Here is a 20,118-nt window from a genome sequence, read left to right as displayed (position 1 = left end):
AGTTGCTGCAATTTCCAATTTGTCGCTCACATGAAATTCAAGATTAAATTAAAATGTATTCATAGCTGCATTTGCTATTGCTACTTTACAGATGATACCTATGAGCTTGCAGCAATAGAATCCACCGGTTATTTCGAGTTTGAATTTTTTTGTCAATACCCTTTAAAAGCAAGGGAAAAAAGACACACGAAGCTTACAGATTTGCAACTTTGGACCAAGAACAGAGCGTCTCAAGTGGACATATGCGAAATGTGAAATTACAGCATACATGAAACTGTTCCAATAGTGTAGATTTGCAAAAGTCCTATTCCTACATTAGTGGCATATTGCAGAGCAGCGTATAATACATCAGTTTTGTTCTGCTTTAGATGCCTTACTAGGTGCAGTTTACAGAGTTGTAATATTCCATCTTTCCTTTTCTTTTTTTTTATTGCAGAGTTAGAGCTGTAAACATGATACGCCAATTTTGAATTTTTTTTTTAAAGAATTGACGCATTAAGTAAAAAAAAGATTGCTTCCTACACTTGCTAGATTTTAACTTCTTTATTGAACAACCCTCGTCAAAATCTCTGCAGTGGTTGCCGTCAAAAAATTTACGTATTTAGATAAGAGCTCCTGAGCTAAAGCTTCCTTTTAAATCAAGAATTAGCTTGCACGAGTTGCAAGGACATAAAATAAGTGCAAGGAATTTCATTCCGTTTAGTCCATTAGTTGCACAGCGATGTATAGTATTTAGCTTTGGTTTCCCTGTTCAAAGGTCTTTATGTTAAAGATGTCCTGAACCACCCACTGAGCTCAGTGAAAAAACATCCCGCAGATGGCACACGCTGCTGTGAACATCTCAGCCAAAATTCACGCTCGAGTGCAGCACATGGGGCTTACAAGTGGAGCGTAAGGTCACCTTTTTCTCACACACTCAAGAGAAGCCCATTTCGGGGCTGCCACATTTAGTCATAGCGGGTTCCCCCTACACAGCTGCTATTGGCCAATAGCCGACATCAATTAAATGCGAGCCAACTAATAGTCTGCTTACGCTCGGCCACACCTGCCCACGTAGGAAGCAAACTTTGGCCACTGCTTATCGGTGTCATGGCGGTTGGGTCTCGCCAATTCAATTAGTCTGGAACTCTCAACTAGCTTTGAAATGTGCGAAACTTAAGCCCAGACCGCACGTGTGCCATACCTGCCGCCCCTTGCGAGGAATGACAGCATCTACGAGGGATGCACGTCGGTATGTGTTCACTTGTGGCCGCGCCTGGCTCGACATGCTTCACATTGAGCGCTACCAAGTGTGCAACATGGATTTTCCTACAATCCATGCAGGACAAAGCTGGTCCAAATGCTCCAGCCCTGGCATGCACTTGCGTTTAGCTGCATAGCATTAATGCATAGCGTAATCTTCTCGCTGCAAGGCGGAGCATTGAGAACTTCATAATGAAGGACGTTGAAAGCAAAAGGTAAATAACATGCTTAACATATTTACCCTCGTACTACGTCTTTTCAGAAAAAAATATGTTTCGGTAATACAGTAAAACCTCGTCAATTGGGAAAATCGGATAATTGGAACTCGTCCTGTCGTCCCGGCAGGCATATGCATTATTGGAAGCAATCAAACTCTCGTTAATTCAGATGCATTTGGCCGCAAATCGGTGAACTCTCGGAGCTTGGCAAGTGCCGCAAATGAGCGACGCAAAAAAGCAGAAACAGCGCCAGCTTCCAATCGAAGCAAAGCAGTGGAGTTCGCATCACTATTGTCATCAATGCCTGAATGCCTCGCCCCTATTTGTGCCTTTAAAGCCTTTATTCTTGCGTTTACCGCCACGCACATCAGTTGCGTTTACCGCCACACACATTGCCACCTCGGCCACCTATCCGCATGATAGTGCGGATAGTGACCGCAGTTTCATCCGTAGCGGCTGCAACAAATAGTTTCGTTTCGACTGTGCGTGCCTTCAGAACCGCAAGGTCACCAAATCTCACGAGTCGAAGTAAATGCTTGGCACCTGGCATCCGGGCCAAGAAACAGCCAATCCAGGTTTATGCTTCAAGCAAAAGACGATGTCCTATCATGGGGCTTTTTTTTATTATTTTTAATATCTTGCTGGTGTTTCAAATTTCGGAGTGTACTTTGTCTAGGCAGGCACTCCGATAAATTATAGAAATGTACACTTAAGCTTCGCTTGGTTTTGTTTTATAGTTTATTGCCCCAGAAATAGTGCAATGAATGCTCTAAGCAGCAGGAATATTCTCGCAAATGTACTTTTGTCAGCAGGCATGGTAGCAGGAATGATAACTACCTCGGATGGTCTGAAGTTGATGTTATGCCACGAGGCGACATATCGTTTTCATAACATGCTTTAATTTAGCGGCGCAAGCAGAAGATGCCGTTTTCTCATCCAGTACGGGGAGTTGTCAGTTCATTTACTCGCCAGAAATTTAGAAGCAACTGCAAGTGGCGTTCGTTACAGCTTTGGAGCATTCGACCCGCACACAGCACGCTAGTTTGTTTTCCCAAAACTGTGCACACAGCTAAATTCCATTACAACCGGTTCGATTCATTTCCAAGTTGTGTGCTTACAGTAATACTACAACCGACTTTGCCGAAACAAAACCATCAATATATTTTGGAAACCTATTGGAAGAAACTCTTCTCGGTCCTACTGGTTCTTTTTCACTGCCCAAGTTTCCACCAGGTTGGACAATTTCTACAGGCGGCAGGTGTCCGACGCATTCCCAAGCCCCACCTTAACACTGCGTACCACAAGCATGAACAAGCACCAGTCAACAGCCACAGACTGCCTTATCAGACGAATCATCTAACCATAAAGAGAAAGGTGCACCCCAAGTCACAGACAGAAATCATGTTTTTATCCCAAGAGACACTGACCAGGTAACCTTCGTTTTTAGCCTCGTTCTCTCAGTGCAAAATATCCGTATTTAGCTTCCGAAAGCATGACAGAGGTTACTGCCCACTTAGTGTGGGATGCGTTATGCGATTACTGCAACACAAGCTGCAGTGCAGAGTTGTCCTATTAAGGTCAAAAACAGGGAAGTATCGTACCTGTTGCAGTAGAGCAACCCCGCGAACAAGTGCTTGCAATTTTCAGAGAAGCTTGCTACGCACAAACATTTCCTTTTTCTTTCAGCTCGCTTAAAAGTCTGTCTTTAAAAAAATCTGACGCAGCTCATTGGGCAGGCTGGACATTTGCATGCACAGCGCTGCTATTTCAGACGTTTCGTCACCGAAATCTTCCAGACCGATTTAAATATGGCGATTGGCAGCAACGACCCTCTCGGCTTCGACGGAGCATTTCAATCCGGCACCACGAAAGAGAAAGGCGAGCACAGCACCAAGCGAAAGAGCCGCCATGAATGTGGACGCTGTCCACATTCATTCGGATTCAACGGATTCTGGAGTGGCGGTTTCATTCGCAGCGGTTACGGCGAACAGTAGTTTCATTTTAACTCTGTGCAAAGCTGTGGACAATGAAGAGCACCGGCTACACCGCAACGGACGGACAATCCGTTGACCAACACACCGACGGAAAAAATCATCAGAATGTGCGCACGATAACGAAAAGCATGTCTCGGAGGAAGACGTGAGCCGCGGCTACACTAATCGTTCACGAGAACTGCAGCGTTTGCACTGCTCGGGTGAAAAATATAAACACGATTCGCCGATTCCTGCACTGAATAAAAGCGCGTGCATTTGTTTTCTTGATGGCATCGATAATTAGCCGATCGTTTAATTTGGACATTTTTCTGTCCAGAGAAATCCAAATTAACAAGACTTTACAGTTATACCTGGGATGTATCGCTCTTTTCAAGGAGTTTTTGGGGCTTTAAAGAAATGTGCTTCAGGGCTCCCCCTTTGTGCATCTAAATACAGAGAATGTGTCAACAAAAATCGAGAAGGAACAAAACCAAATAGTATGCTACATACAAGAATGTAACTTTATTGAATACTGTACAGCTCTTAATGATACAGATTAGATTGTGGCACACAATCCGCACTTTATCAATTAAAACTCATGCAAATAGTTCCCATATAGGTATTCAAATATATGAATGTAGTAAATGGCAAGAGTTGTACAAAAGAACAACAGCAGTGTTCGTGGCATCTTCAGAATAGTTCATACACAGAAGAACCCTGCATAGTTGCACTTCTCGATAAATGTTTAAAAATGATGTATATACATATGAAGCCGAGTAAAAAATTATGAAGCTGTCGAAGAACACAGCAGTCAAGTTTTGTAATGATAATGAATGATCATTATTTGTCGGAAGCTCTGTATTTTCTGAAGACTGCTGTTACTGAAACAACATGTGGCATTGGTTCCTATGGTGACCAGATTGTGTTCAGTAATTGGCCAATCACATAATAACCAGCCGCGAATGTGCAGATTCCGTTGCATAATACGTCCAATTAGGGTTAATTGCATTGTATTTGAGGTAAAAAGCATGAGTGAGGAAATTAAAAAGACAGCACAAACACGATAAAATACACCTGTTTTACACTACTGCAAATATGCACATGGTGAATGCAAATTTCGCAGGGGAAGATTAAAACTTTACAATAAAACACTCATTCTGTACAAAAAACTAAAAAGAAAGCAACCACGCAGGACTTTCAAATATTATACGGGTGTGACAATAAATAGCATGCAAGAATTGCACAGAGCTACAGCCTGCGCTTCCTGCCAGTTTTGTAAGACAGCTGAAAGCCACAGCCACCAAGACGCTACATTTACAAACTCCAAACCAGCTTGCAAGCCTGGTCGACGACTTGACAATTATACCCCCAAGAACTTCTCGATCTCTTTAACCAGTCGAATCAAGTACTTGGGCCCAGGTTTGACGCGTGCAGTAATCCGGCGTAGCTTCTCCGTCCTGCAGATTTGAGGAAGTTGAAAACAGTGCAGGGCTAAAGCAATGAGCAAAATACAGCACAGCTTGGATATTGCAAACACGTTTGTGGACAGAGACACATTGTTTGCCAGTTATGTCAAGTGGTGGTTGAGGAAGAGCAGTAGACATGCTTCAGGTGAATCTCGCTCTCTGCATTACTCAATGCGTGCCTTCGTTTCACGTCGATGTGCCATGCACACTGCTACAAACGAACACTTTGTTGAAGGCAGCACCAGGTTTGACGGGACGCTTGACGTGCCGCCTGCCAGCTTCCATACATAATGCAAGCAGCCAGTAAGTAAAGTACACATGAAGCCTGCAATACCATTCCTTTTAAACAGAAACTGCCGAATCCTAACGACAATAAATATGCAGGGATGCGTCCTGCAACTATCGCTGAAAATGCACAAAGCACCATTCTACCACCTTGTTTTTCTTCCAATGGAGTGTCGAGAGTCTTGGAAGAAGGCCGTGAAAATTTGACGCATTCATGGAGAGTTCATTATGCGAGCCTGTCTGATACAACAAAGTAAACTTAAATGCCGGTATTAGCAAGAAATAATGAAGGTATTTTTGTGTCGCATGGGACTTCAATGTAATGAGGCTAGACTGTACCCAATAGAACGCTTTATGTAAATTAGTGTGAAGAGAAAGACTCTTATTGAGGCCCACTGAGATTACCCAATTATGCAAGAGATACAGAAGCCCCGATTTTGAGAAACTGCTATGCCAATTGGAACAAAATTGCTAGTAGTTTAAATTTCCCGTATAGATGCAATCAATCGTTTGACGCCTCGGACTAGAATTGCACATCGAATCAGAAAATGTGCACATAATTTATGAAGAAAATGAAATGCCAAGTTTACTATTTTGCAAGTAGAAAGAAAAGCTTTATAACAGTATACAAAGCAATTAGCGTGCAGACTATGTGAAATAGTTGGTCTTGACTCAAGCTTCTAGAGAATTTTTAGCTGCAAATTAGTGGCACATTTCAAAACAGTGTACATACGGGCTTCATCATAGGTAAAGGGACTGACAACGAATTTCCATGGTACCCATTTTTTTTAGTGCAATAAAAATCTTACTGGTCAGAGTGTTTAATCATGAACTGCACTAACGTGGAAAATGCCGTGGAAACATTTTTTTATCAGAACTTTTAGATCTGCAGTGAGGATGTAGTCTTTCATTAGAAGCATGCTGAAAATGGCGAGAGGCAAGTGCAATAGTGATCATGTGCCTGCATTAGTGGGAGGCAGACAAGTGTGGCCGTGCTGGAATACAGTATAGTTCTGTTTATGAAGCCGACGTTCCTGCAATGCACGTGTTCCCAAATTGTTAAATGATATCTGCAATAATAGCTACGTGTTTTACTCTCCAACTGCTTTCGTATTTAAGCAGTCAAGACAAAACCAATTACATCGAAAACGAAACGACGCCTTTACACGTGATACAGAGTTCAGCGTGTTGCCATAGCCACGCGTGCATTTTTTATTTCCAAAGTGTAGAATGTGCGAGCGTAATCATGCACCAACTGCAATTTTAAGCAATAATTTTGATGTACTTAACGGTCAACTTAACTACAGTGATCTCGTAGAATACATCCAAAGTACCCAGATTTCACCACCAGGTCTCGCCACTTCTGGTTTGAGACTTCTTTTGCAAATTTAAATTTTTATCACTATAAAGCATGGTCATTTCATTTTCCATCAACGTCCCACAACACGTTCTGGCCAGTTGTCAGTCCCTTTACCATCATTATAACTGAAGACCACGAAACGCCACATGCTGTCTCGAACATCCCGAGTTGTTGACAAAACTAAAAACCTTTTATATGTTGCCAAAAATGCAATGGAATTGTTTTTTTCATTCTAGCTCGTCTTTCATTATTCAGATGCCCAAAACAATTTTTGATTCAGTTATAAAGTTTGAACCAGGAAAGGTTTAAGAAAAGTTCGCAACACTCACGAGATCACGTCATCCTCGTCCGAGTACGGACGCATTGATGGCACGATCACAGTGTTCGGGTACGTGTCTATGTCGATCGGGAGGTCCAGGTGGAACCGGATTATGCGGCGACCGGCGATAATCTGGACCGACAGCCTGCAATAATTTAAGAAAAGGGGGGGAGAAAAGGGAATTAGCAGATTCATGCGAACTCTTAACAGGCATACATCAGGAACAGCATCCACTACAAGTGTGTCGCTGAAGACTAGTGTGAAGACTAGAAGATCGCTGACGTGCTACCGTGAGCGCTGCCTACACCCAGTCCATGGGTGTCGCAAAACATACATAGCTCGTGCTGTCAGCTCTATGGGCACGAGTCAAAGCACATAGCATTCCAATGCGTTTGCAGCAGCGCCCCTGCTTTGGGTAGCGCAAGTTTTGTGCTTGGTTTCGACATGAGCAGCAGAGTACTCAGTGAAATAAAGCATCGAGTACAGCGAGAAAGTGGGCTAGTTGGTGTTAGCCGGTACCGATTAGCTGTAACTAATAACCATGATAGGACAAACCAGACAAGGACAACAGCACAATGCCCTTATCTAGTGTGTCATAACACGGCGATTAGTTATACAAGTATATAAAGCTTCATAAATGTATTTACTTTGTTATATTAGGAGTGTGCAAATAAACAATGATTTTTTTCATGATTGGATTCGAAATCTAATTTTCTGATATTAGATTCTATATTTAGCTTTGGAACGGAGACTTATGCTTATAAATTTTGTGCAATAAACATGGTGCTTCAAATGCCCAAGAGGCTACTCACATTATGTAACAAGAATGTAGCTAGCCATCAGTAACTTGGGTACCTAGGAGTCGGGATGTACTACTACAGTATACATTCTACTCCTGTTAAAGGCAACACTAAGTTGACATGCCAGCATTGATAAATCGGTTCGTATATGGAGGTTTGGAAAAAGAATTTTATTGATAGAATTTCAGTCGTAAAGAATCAAGCTCTTTATGCCTCCAAAGCAGAAGAAACAGCAAAGTTGTCCGAAATACCTATGAAGCTTTCAGTTTAATAGTAGGTCATACTGTGCTTAATGGCAATCTATTACCTAAGAAGTTTTGCTTTTTAGTTTTCTTCCAGGGAAAGGAGGGAGTCTCCATCTTTACAGCAAGTCATTTCTGTGGGTTACCAGCTTGGCAAGGCCAATCTGCGCGACGGACAAAAGCTGGAAATGCGCATCACATCACGATCGGCATTGCTCCGCAAGGTCATTGCTGCAAAGGCCGACGGTTTTCGGGGCCAACTCATGCGTTTTCAAATAGGGAGGCTATTAAAAAATAAAAAGACATTGTTTGGCAAGCCTGTTTAACTCTGCAACATTTTTCCGATGGGTATGTCTGTCCAGCAGCAAAAGCAGCAAGTCTAGTGACTTGCTGCTTTTGTCATGCGTTACAATGTGGTTCGACCGTCGATCATGAGCAAGTTGAAACAGTCAAGGCACGACTCAATACACTTAAGATCAGTGCAGAAGACAAACAATGGTTTAATATAAAACTGAATTCATCACAAACACTTTAGCTACGGAAAGAAAGAAAAGATAATGTCCACCTTTCAACAAATTATTCCTGCTTGTAAGTGGCATGCACTGAATGCCCTGAACGGAACGTGCGAACGACCACTAAACCACTGCTTCATACAGCAGAGCTGCAGCAACTACTCACACAGGGTACTCAAAGGCATGGTAGTGACGCCTGGCAATGATGGAGATGTCCTGGGTGATTGGGCAGTAGCGTGCGAAGAAGCTTCCCACCTCTCCCAGCAGCTGTGAACAAGAAACAGCAAGCAGAGTGTGGCAACCTGTCACCTTCTCATTTGAACAAAGTTTTCTGCGGGAATCGCTAGAGAATTCTGGTGTCGGTACAGTCAAGCCCACTTGTATTCCCAGGTGCGACAATCTGTGGGTTATAACAACCACATTTCACGGCATTTACAACTTTCCATCCCTCCCAATTTAAACTGCATCCAGAGATACTGAACATCCGCGAAAATGCCACAGTGCTGCAAAGAACACTTCAAACCTGGTCGTCGTACAAGCAGAGTGCACACAAAGTTCTGAAGCACAGAAGTGCAACCGAACTCTGTGCACGGCGGCGCACCACCCACAAAAGTGCAGTTCTCTGTGCGATACCATGAACAGCAAGTTATGCATGCTATTTGGACAATTTTGACGAATACGAACCAACAGCAGTTCAAGCGTTGCTTGGCACGCTTGTCCAATGCTGCAGTCGTAACAGCAAGGGTTTTGCCACATGCCGGCATGCCGCAGTATTTGTCGCTTCCAGCCAACTAGAACACTTCGCTATCGTATGCTGAATCCGATAGTAATATACTGTATATCACAAGCCCTTAAAGGAAGAAGTGGCAGCAGAGGTGCTTGTAGTCGACGACAGGTGAACAAAAGAGGCAGGGCACCATTTAGAAGGAGCTACGACGCTCTATTTTGTTCTTTAGATGAATTTTTTTAATGGGAACTTGCGGTTAGACTTGCAAATGTGCCAGGAACAAAAAACCCATTTTCAAACCAAAGTGGCATCAAAGCATAACTGCCGAAGCCGGCTATAGTGTTAATTTTCAGGCATTTTGATGGGAGAGTTCACATATAACCAACTTATGATACGACAACTTTTCGTGGAACTATCGAGCCAATTGCAAACGGGTGCGACTGTATGCGACAGATGCAAGTGTGGCTGTTCGGAGAACATGGAAACTATGAGCAACACAAGGATTCGCCTGAACTCCATCCTGGTTTCAAACACTGCGTCGCACAGGTGACAACAAAATTGCGTGCGTGCACCAGGACTATGACCACCTTGTAGAGTTTAGAAAAGAACAAGTGCTTAGAAAGTTAAAAAGAGTAGAGCTTAATACAAATCACGACACTAGAGTGTCTGAAGCTTCAAGCACAAGGATTAGACAAATCCACGTGTACTAGCCATCATTCCAATGATAGCTGAATGATCCTAGTGCCACAATCCTCTAGTATTTTTGTACAAAGATACATATGGCCACAGATTGAGCCTGTGGACCACACTGAAAAACGAAGCATCACCAAGAGTCATTAGGGTGTGCAGAGACTCATCTGGAGCCTGACCAAGAATAAGCCCCACCTAGCAGAAGACCTGGGACATCCCTTGCAACAAACGACAAACTGGTGTAGACGGCATTGGGAAACAGGACGAGGTATCATTAGGACAACAGGTTGCCGACGACTGTAAAAAACCGAAACTGTTTAGGGACCTCGTCCATAATCCGATAACCCTTCACAAACGAGGAATCTGTATACCCATCTCGAAACAATAAGATTTCTTTTTATGTTGGTCAGTTACCTGTTTTACTAACGATTTTACCTGACAAAACGGTGTTGCAACGCACCTGATTAGAAAGTTGGGGGGTTAACATTTACAAGGAACATGTGCACCCAATTTTTTTTTGTGCACTGCACTGGTTCAGTATCGCATATTGTGCCGAAGCAACCAGGCAGAGGGCATGGAAAGAGCACACCCATGCTCTTTTTCTTTCAAGCCTTTCCTCACGATCAATGCAATGCACAGTTCAACCAGAGTCACTGGAAAAAAGGCAGTACGCGTCAGTTCGGCGAGGACGGCTCTCTGTGCAAGTGAAGGTGAAAGGAACGGTTTCGAAGAGACTCCTTGTTCTTTCCAGTTGCAGACCTTGGCCCTTTCCAACAGATCACCTGTTTCCTGCCTCGCAAACAAGCACCACACAGAACGAGCACTGACCCCCTTTACTTCGTCCTAAAAGGTGGCCCTCTGTAAACAATCAAATAGATTTTGCATGCCCGAGCAATAACTATCACGCCATTGTATTTGCCCCCACTCGTTAGAAACCGCCACAGTTGCAACTTAACGTGCAGTATGGGTTGAGGAATGCAATATCAAGTGATCGAGGGTCTTGAACCGCACCCTCCCTTGCCGCCCCAGCCACACGTCCGAGCAAGCTTGATACCACCTTCAATCGGCCCTTGGTTGGGTAAAGCAGACTAGAGCGCCGTTGTTCTCTGGCATAAGACATCCTTTCTTGATGATAAAAGAGATGCAATTAGGGGCTTTATAAAGCAGAAAAAGACTAGCAACATTCAAGAAATCCAAACTGCTAGAGTTTTACAACATTTACAAACCTTTGGCAAGCAGTCTGTGGTGGGGTACTGCTTCAGTAGCTTGTCCGTATTGTGCATTTCTGGAAGGCGGTGATTCAACATGTACTTGTTGAACTGAGCGTTCGGCTCTGAAAGGGAAGAAAAATGCAACAATTGCCATTAGCCAGGACAGTCGAGGTGAACCTTCGGACAGGGACAAATTAATCAAGTTGTCATTTCCAACATATTGGGGATGAGCAAAACATAGGGCTGTTTGGACACAAAGCAGGGGCTGCATTCTCGGTCAATCCCCTTAGGTAAGCTTTCACTTTTGCTCAATGTCGCATCCCACATAAAAAGCCACTAGAGCGATGGACATTCTGCCCTATGGCTTAGCCAAACAGCATTGCTCAAAGATATCCCCAGAAGTGATCGATACAGAACATTGGGCTAGCACATCAGTAGTTTTTAAAAGATTTGTTTGATTCTAGCCGATAGCAACAAGATTTGCTGTATTATATCGACAATGTCAGGCCCTCCAAAAAATTTCACGACAACCTATGTTCGTCGTAAATGTACAAGCCAATATTAACGAGCAGAGTAAGTGAGATCGTGTCTGTGCAAAAGAAATACAAGCATGATGCTTTGAAGGAGCATCAAAATATTTCCCATCGTCTGTCACAGTCCGTCAGCAGCTTGCTGTGCCAACTTGTGGTACACGAAATGCTGAATTATACATGTGCCTTACAGTTGTTAATATGCAAATGCCGGATTGGTGCAATTGCAGGGGATCGGCACAATGGCTGCAAGATAGCCAAGCTGCCAACCAAAACACGCAGAGGTGTCTACAATGGGTTGCTTCAAACTGCTCTTGAGCGACATATCTGCCACTAGAATACATAATTTGAACAGCAAGCAAACTAATGCTTTGTTGTAACCGCTATTGCCTCTGATCTTGTAATTTCAGTTTTGTTATGTTGGAGTACTCATTGGTTGGTCATGCTTGATTTCAAACTTTGTTCAGTATGCGTTAAATTTTTCAGACTTCCTAGGGATCGGTATTTTGCCTGGAAAAACACATGCAGATGGAAAACGCCACTCTATACGTATTTCTCAGACAAGTAGAGTCAAGAACAGAGTATCAGATCACTACAACTCTGTCAATGCATCATCGAGACAGCTCTGAAAAGAGGCATCAGTTTTTAAAATGTTGCAGCTATGTCTGAAAGGTTCAGCAGTGATAGCTATAGTCAAGTATTGAGACACTACACTAAGGAGGGGCCGTAGTTTGATCGGCCGTATAAATTGCAGTTGCACATGGTGCAGGGAAACATTAACAGATCACTCAACCGTGGACACTTGCTGTCACAACACTCATGATGGAGAGCAGAAGCATTGGTGAGCGTACACTATATGCGACCTCTAGCTTCAACTTGGTTACACCAGCTCCAACGCTAGGCAGCAAGACCACAGCACACACACGAAGCCACCGGCCATCAAGGCTCGCCAAACTTTGCACCAGCCGCACCTTGTGCAGCAATGACCAGGCTCGAATACGAGACGAACAGAATGCTGGCACCCATATATTCTACAGACAAGGGTGCAGGCACGTCACGCATGTTCGACTGAGCCAGGCTAACATCTGCAGCATATCATTGAAGCCTGTATCTCTCCAATGTTCGTCACTGGTGTTGACACCATGAAGTGTTTAACAGGAGAACAAAGTTTCAGATAACAGGATGTCAGGATCCAACTTACTACACTTGACTTGATAGCGCAGACTCGCAATGCGCTTGACACGCCGGCGAACTTCTCCCTCACATGCCGCTCGGGCTAGCGCCAGCTTGTCCTCGGTGTCGGGTAGCTTGACATAGTCACCGAGGTTCATCACCAACGCGAGACAGCCTTTGATGTAAGTGAAGATTGCTTGGTCAGCTTTCAAGTGCCAAAGGTGCAGCTGCCATTTTTTCCTGTCGAAAGAAACAGCGTGCGGCAATGAGCAAGCTTGACTACAGTTCTAGCACATGTGGACAAGAGACAATTTGAGGCAACTTGGAAAAAGAAAGTTTCCAGAAACAGCGGCAAATACAAGCAAATAGTAGCAACGAAAAAGATTCCCACTTGAGAGTAATGAATGTTTTCCCAATGCACAAGTCAAGGACAGCAGAATGGACACACAGTGTCAATTCGAGATTCTGTTTTTGTAAAACGTCCTGGGAAAAATGAATTATGCAGCAACTAGCGCAACGCTCAAGTTTGGCAGAATACTGAAGCAGCTTTGAAGGTGCTTTCATCATGCTTTACGATCAAGCTTTAACTTGGGAACTGCTATTTAAATACGTAGAAATGAAGAAATCCTTTTGTTTCCCATTTACTGCACTCATTCTGACAAGGTGTTTGTTGCATTAGAAAGCCTGACTTAGAATCTTGGAACGGTAGGAAGCATCTCTTATTCATACCCTAAATTTTTTTTAAGAAGTTTCTGAAAATTTCGAACTTTCCAGAAATGAAGTATCAAGTCTACCACTCTAACTCAGCAACAGCAACATGAAAACGCAGATATCGCAGTTCTGTAAAGTGCACCTACCGTAATATGGTAGACTCTCGTTGATACTATGTTCAAGTAAACTGGGAAAAAAAACTTGCGTGAAAATTTTATTTTGCAAAGAAGCGCTAACAAATGTGAAGATAGGCATACTCGGTGAGAAACTTAATATCAAAGGGTCGTGCAGCATTGAGCGACACAGCTCTGCATAACATCACGCAGAGCAGCATCACTCGACGCCGCACGAACTGCAGCCAACGCACTTTATTCGGCAATGTTGAAATAGCTCCTCAGTGTGCGCCGAATTTTCTCTTCAATGTCCGTAAAAAAACTCCTGGAACTTAAAAAAAACAAGCCGCTGTTTCTTTACTCGGCTGAGCAGTTGTGCAGTTCCAGGCGGTGCAGCCACACTGCAGCATTAGCATTTCACTGCCGGTGGCGCGCAGAGAGAGAGAGAGAGAAAACAACTTTAGTGACCGTGTGCGTTTTATCCTCCAGTATGCCTGGGGCTTCACACGTTTATGGGTCATCAGAATGTTATTTAAGCTGGTACGCTGGAATATAAAGCTACAAGTTTTGGTAATACCGCCACAAGCCCACTTCTGCAATCATATCTAATTTCAGGTGAAAATGCGATTGCAATAACCGTATGAAAATACACTGCTCCAGCGGCAAGTTGGCCGTGAAACGAAAAGCGAACATTATCCTGAAACACTTATTATGCAGACTCGTACTAATGAGATTTCACTGTAGATCCAAAGCAGACAAATATTGTGCTGCACGTTGTTCTAAGATATAAGCCTAGTTTGCAAGTAGAAGGATCAATATTTGGGCGAGTTGGTACTGGCTGTTCTATGTGTTCCTGCCTTCTGTCTTCGTCATATTGCTCTGCCCCTTCAAGTTGCAAGTAGAACTTTTGCAAAACCCTGATGAACATTAAATTCATCTTGCAAAGACATGCTAGGCATGCTACACAATTCTGCACTCGTCAACCACGCACTTGCAAGACTTCTCAAGTTGTAATAAAAACGGGCGAGATATTCAGCCTGGTGACCTGCAGTGTGGTGGGCCACCAGGTAAAGTATTGGTCAATTTCATTCATTTCCAGCACTGTGTGCAATAAAAATTAGCCGTTACAATACAAGAATGACGAGAGAGTTAAAACCAAACTGCAATACACACATGGTTTTGTGCAGTCACAAAGGTGTTGCGACGGTAGTGCTTGGAACGCTCCACGCATAGTGGCATGCAGTGCGGTGCAGAGCTTAACTTGGCTAGCTAATATATTGCTCGTATAACAAGCATTTGGTGCACTGCCTTGATATGAGGGGAAGATTATCGACAATGCACACAAGCAATGTGCAAAAACGCTCCTAGAGAAAATGGACCAATAAACTTTTCGGGCGTTGACTCAAGTGACAGTGACGAGGACGACGTTGACAGGGTTGTTAATTCTGTCTTACAGATTCTTGCCTGTGTCTTCAATACAAGCTGAACTGACAAGTACCTTTAGCACCGTTGAAAATTGGCGAAGGAACTTTCAATAAAACAAGTTGCCTTCTGCGTCTGCATCCCCAACTTGCACCTTTTGTTGCTGGCATTGTCCGGGGTGCATGGCGATTCTCTCGTTTTGATCAGGTTTGCAACTGCCGTGCCACAAGAAAAAGGGACAGTGGCTCTTTGGCAGGACTCGGAAAACAAAAATGAGCAGTACGACGATCCAGTTGCAATGCTGATGCACAAGCTGATGACACAGTAAATAGTCCGAAAAACTATGTTGAATTCAAGCTAGAGGGCCTTTCCCACTTGTCTCGAGACATAATTGAGGGCCACGTAGAATACTGGCTTGTCTTGGGAACATGGATATTGTCGCTGCCGATTAATCCGCAGCGACAATGGCAGCCTGGTCACGTAACCTGGAGCGTCGTCTGCTGCCACGGCACTGCACAAATGGCCTACCGCTTTGTCACCGCATGACATCGGCACCAACAGGCAGAGAACGTTCAGGAACTGGGCCTGAACTTTACCTCCACTTATCAGAACAAACAGTGCCATGCAGAGGATGGTACATTTGCACCGCTGAAACGAGCAGCGAAATGCAGGTATGCCTGAATTAGTTTACTAAACGAATAGACCTACCACATAGAATGTCCTAAAAATAAAGATGATAAATTCTTGTAGGTATACTGAAGACAGTATTAACACTGCTGCAGTGCTCATTGAACTTTGCCCTACCCCCCCCCCCCCCCCCAAAAAAAAAAAATTTGTGAAGGCGTAATTGCAGAAATTGCAGTCTACTCACAGGGACTCTGCAGAAATCTCATGAAAGCTCCAGTACAGTGACTCGTTGACGTTTGTGTCGTCGAGGCGGTCAATAATTCCAAGGATGTCGACGTTAGCTGTGAGGTCAAGCTGTGGATCCGGGATTTCGAAGAGAGAACCGTCCCTGCAATGTTGAATATACACAATGTTGAACATACAGTGAACATACACTTTTTTCCAAAAGTACTCCTAAAGGATCTCGGAGGGCATTACATAGTGGGCCGGGCTGATACAATTCACGAGTATTGCAACAATTAATAAACATACGATACTGAAATCGTAACACTATTGCAGACAGTGGATTATTCAACAATAAAAAATTGAGAAAAGCACAGGTTACAAAGAAAAACTTGTCCATAAGCATAACACAAAATAAGCAATAAAAATATTAAACATGTACACTGAATTCAAGTCACAATACATTCAAAATTAGAACGGAGCATATATATTATCAAGTATGACGAAACTGAAGAACTTAAAGAATGGACAAAAACAGTAAATTATCGCTGAGGAGGATAAAAATGAATTTAGGTGAATACAAATGGTGGGGGGGGGAGGGTAAATAAGGAATGAAAACTGCCAGTCTGCCTTCTCATTGTACAGTAGCTCCTGGAACTTGCTGTGGTAAGCAAAAATATGAAAGATTGAGTACCTTCCACAGCCTGAAGTCATTGTTTGCAAAGGAATTCTTTTTTTAGCATACCAGTTGTTGCCATGCACTTACTGCCTGCCTATTGAACAGGTTATCTCCACCCCTTGTGGATCTTACATTCTTGCATTATCACGCCTTTACAAAGAATAAGCTTTTTGTAACTATAGTGTACTTGTGTCATGTTAACCTTTTTTTTATTTATTTGTACTATGTAACCACATTGCATTGTTTGATACTGCATTGTTTCTGTGAAACTTGTGTTTGATTCAATCTCCCCCCTTACTCAATATTCCCCGACGGAACTTGTAAGGAAACCTGAATAAATAGATAATGACAACGTAAAGCAGAAGGAACTATTGCGCTTCTGTTGGCTTTGCACAGTTGCTACCACACAAGAAAAAAAAAACTCCGTTTCTCCTTCGATTTCCTTTTGCTCATTGCTTAGCATGTATCAACTCTTGCAGCCTCATGTAACCAATGATATTTTAGCAGCCAGTTGCCTGCCCCCAAGTTCACATACCGTGTGACACTTCTAGTTTAAAGGATGCTCCAAATGCACTGCCATAACTGTGAGTGGCACTGGGTAAAAACTCTCGGGGAGGGGTCTAGGTCACATTCACTCGAAGAAATGTTTGCAGCCTAGGAGCTTGTTCTGTGCGCAAACAATACCGTGATGGCAGCTGACAGTATTGAATAAATAAATAATAAATAAATCTACTGTATCTTGTGTAGGTTTTTCTATAACACTACATACCAAGCCCATGCAGGTTACGAACAAATATGCTCATTATTAACGTGGTGTAGTATTCGTCACAGGAGATTAGAGCACAGATATCTCTGGAAAGAAAATGCCGATTATTGTTTAGGGGGCAAGATACACACCAAGGCAGCCGCTGCTGTGGCTGGATTGGCAGAGCATTGCAAGCGTCAGATTGCACATGCAATGCAGTGGCAGATTGTCTCACCCACTTTAATTTCCCATTATTTCTAGAGTTCAATCACCCCTTTAAGGACGAGACAAAAATACCTGAAGGAAACGTTTATGTTACGACTAAATGATGCAAAGGACCGAGAATATGGATATATAAAGAATGTGTAATATTTTGGGGAACTTCATTTGCCCGTTGGGCAACATCAGGCAGAACAACGCAAGCTTCTGCCTTAAGCCCTCGACTATGCCTCGGTGTGCGTACAGGCAGTTCTCAATGAAAAAGGATGCAGAAAGATTGAATGTTGGGCGAGCTGGTACAGTAACATATTTATGGATCGTAGCAGCGCACAGTGACAAACACACACACAGACTGAGAAAACAGGACGAGCGCTTGTCCCGTATTCGAGAGAGAGAGAGAGAGTGCGAGTGAGTGCGAGTGAGTGAGTGAGTGAGAGTGAGTGAGAGTGAGTGCGAGTGAGTGAGTGCGAGTGAGTGAGAGTGAGTGAGAGTGAGTGCGAGTGAGTGAGTGAGTGCGAGTGAGTGAGTGAGTGCGAGTGAGTGAGTGAGTGCGAGTGAGTGAGTGCGAGTGAGTGAGTGCGAGTGAGTGAGTGAGTGCGAGTGAGTGAGTGCGAGTGAGTGAGTGAGTGCGAGTGAGTGAGTGCGAGTGAGTGAGTGCGAGTGAGTGAGTGAGTGCGAGTGAGTGCGAGTGAGTGCGAGTGAGTGCGAGTGAGTGCGAGTGAGCGAGTGCGAGTGAGTGCGAGTGAGTGCGAGTGAGTGCGAGTGAGCGAGTGCGAGTGAGTGCGAGTGAGTGCGAGTGAGTGCGAGTGCGAGTGAGTGCGAGTGAGTGCGAGTGCGAGTGAGTGCGAGTGCGAGTGAGCGAGTGCGAGTGAGCGAGTGCGAGTGAGCGAGTGAGTGAGTGCGAGTGAGCGAGTGAGCGAGTGCGAGTGAGCGAGTGAGTGCGAGTGAGCGAGTGAGTGCGAGTGAGCGCGAGTGAGTGCGAGTGAGCGCGAGTGAGCGAGTGAGTGCGAGTGCGAGTGAGCGCGAGTGAGCGAGTGAGTGCGAGTGCGAGTGAGCGCGAGTGAGCGAGTGAGTGCGAGTGAGCGAGTGAGTGCGAGTGAGCGAGTGAGTGCGAGTGAGCGTGAGTGCGAGTGAGCGTGAGTGCGAGTGAGCGTGAGTGCGAGTGAGCGAGTGAGCGAGTGAGCGTGAGTGCGAGTGAGTGTGAGTGCGAGTGAGTGTGAGTGCGAGTGAGCGAGTGAGTGCGAGTGCGAGTGCGAGTGAGCGAGCGAGTGCGAGTGAGCGAGCGAGTGCGAGTGAGCGAGCGAGTGCGAGTGAGCGAGCGAGTGTCACTTCAAGCTACAATCCAAGAATAAATTCTCAAGGAAATGTGAAACAAGTTACAAGGTCATCCACTCTTAGTACAAACACGGCCCAACGTGACTGCGCTCTGCAAAGCGTCAGCGCACACGACCACACTTGATTGAACCAATGCAACGGCGCACCATATTACTGAAGACACCTTTATTTACAATCTAGTGAGAAAAGGTTTAGGGGTCGTGACTGTGCAATCTGAAGGATGAGTCAGAATTCAGGAGTCTCCCCTGCAAATTGGGAGAGTTGGCCTTTGTGGCATTCTTTTCTGCCGATCATTGGGAAATCCTACGCCAGAGTGAGCAAGCATCGTGCAACCCTCCAGATTTCAGATTCTTCGCAAGGTTCGTGGTTTGCCACTTGTCAAAGAAGTGGCGCCTGCTCTGTACCATTGGCTATGCGCAGAGCAGTGATCGAGTCGCATGATGCGCAGTCCTTTCACACAGATTGGCCTTACGGTAACCTAACTGTCATAAATTTGGATGAGTCTAATTGAAAAACTGGAAAGGCAAACCTTCTGCGGAATATAAATAATGCAGGGAAACGCAGGCCCACTATAAGGCCGAGAACATCGCTAATTAATTAGTTTTAGAGAAACAAAAAGGAAGAAACTATTTGATTAAACAGAAATTTCTCGCAAAAAGATTTCCAGACTTTCAAGTACTAAAACTGAGCAGTAATCACTGCTGGCATATTAATTTGGCATTTCCTATAATAGATCATACTGTTTATCTTCACTTCTATATACCTACGTTACTCATAGCTAGCTACATTCTTGTTATGCAATGCTAAGAGACTAAGGAGCAAGTGCAGCACCATACATTCTTGCTCAGAATTCGCACACATTACATTCTGCGACAAATTTTGATATTTAATATTCCACTATTTTTTTTTCTCTATTCGCACACCCCTAGAAAAGAATGTAATAGGGACTTACTTGTCCGTATCCTTTTCAGCTGACAAGGCTGCCGAAGCTTCAGCAAGGGCACCTAAAGGAAGAAAAAGGCACGAAATTGCAAGGTGATCAGACAGGGAACATGCAAACGCCCCTTAATACATATAGTACAGCACTAGGGACAGGGACATAATATTGGTCAGTATCCGACACACCAGATCGCTGTGAAAGACAGCTCAGCTTACCGAGATCACGGGGTAATGAGCGAGCTTTTTAAGGAACATTAATGAGGAGCACTAAATCAGTTTGTACTAGTTCTCTCAAAACCCTTACCTTCATTAATTTTGTTACAAGTGGTTCCTCAGAATTAGGAATGTGCAAATATTG

General features: G+C 44.0%; 1 protein-coding gene across 2 annotated transcripts in view; it reads right to left on the bottom strand.

Annotated features, from left to right (window-relative positions):
- Positions 1-4,174: 4,174 nt before the first annotated feature.
- Positions 4,175-20,118, bottom strand: part of LOC139050685 (uncharacterized) — a 36,945-nt gene continuing 21,001 nt past the window's right edge. For both annotated transcript variants that reach the window (XM_070527290.1, XM_070527291.1), the window contains 7 exons: positions 19,774-19,825; positions 15,866-16,009; positions 12,777-12,988; positions 11,061-11,167; positions 8,584-8,684; positions 6,874-7,008; positions 4,175-4,890 (listed from right to left, as the gene is read on the bottom strand). In XM_070527290.1, coding sequence (XP_070383391.1) covers positions 4,794-4,890; positions 6,874-7,008; positions 8,584-8,684; positions 11,061-11,167; positions 12,777-12,988; positions 15,866-16,009; positions 19,774-19,825 — 848 coding nt within the window. In that variant the 3' untranslated portion in view covers positions 4,175-4,793. The remainder of the gene's footprint in view (positions 4,891-6,873; positions 7,009-8,583; positions 8,685-11,060; positions 11,168-12,776; positions 12,989-15,865; positions 16,010-19,773; positions 19,826-20,118) is intronic.

The sequence above is a fragment of the Dermacentor albipictus genome, chromosome 10 (genome assembly GCF_038994185.2).
Source record: "Dermacentor albipictus isolate Rhodes 1998 colony chromosome 10, USDA_Dalb.pri_finalv2, whole genome shotgun sequence".
Classification (NCBI taxonomy): Eukaryota; Metazoa; Arthropoda; class Arachnida; order Ixodida; family Ixodidae; genus Dermacentor; species Dermacentor albipictus.
The sequence above is the reverse complement of the archived record's forward strand: the minus strand, read 5'-3'. Positions and strand labels throughout refer to the sequence as shown.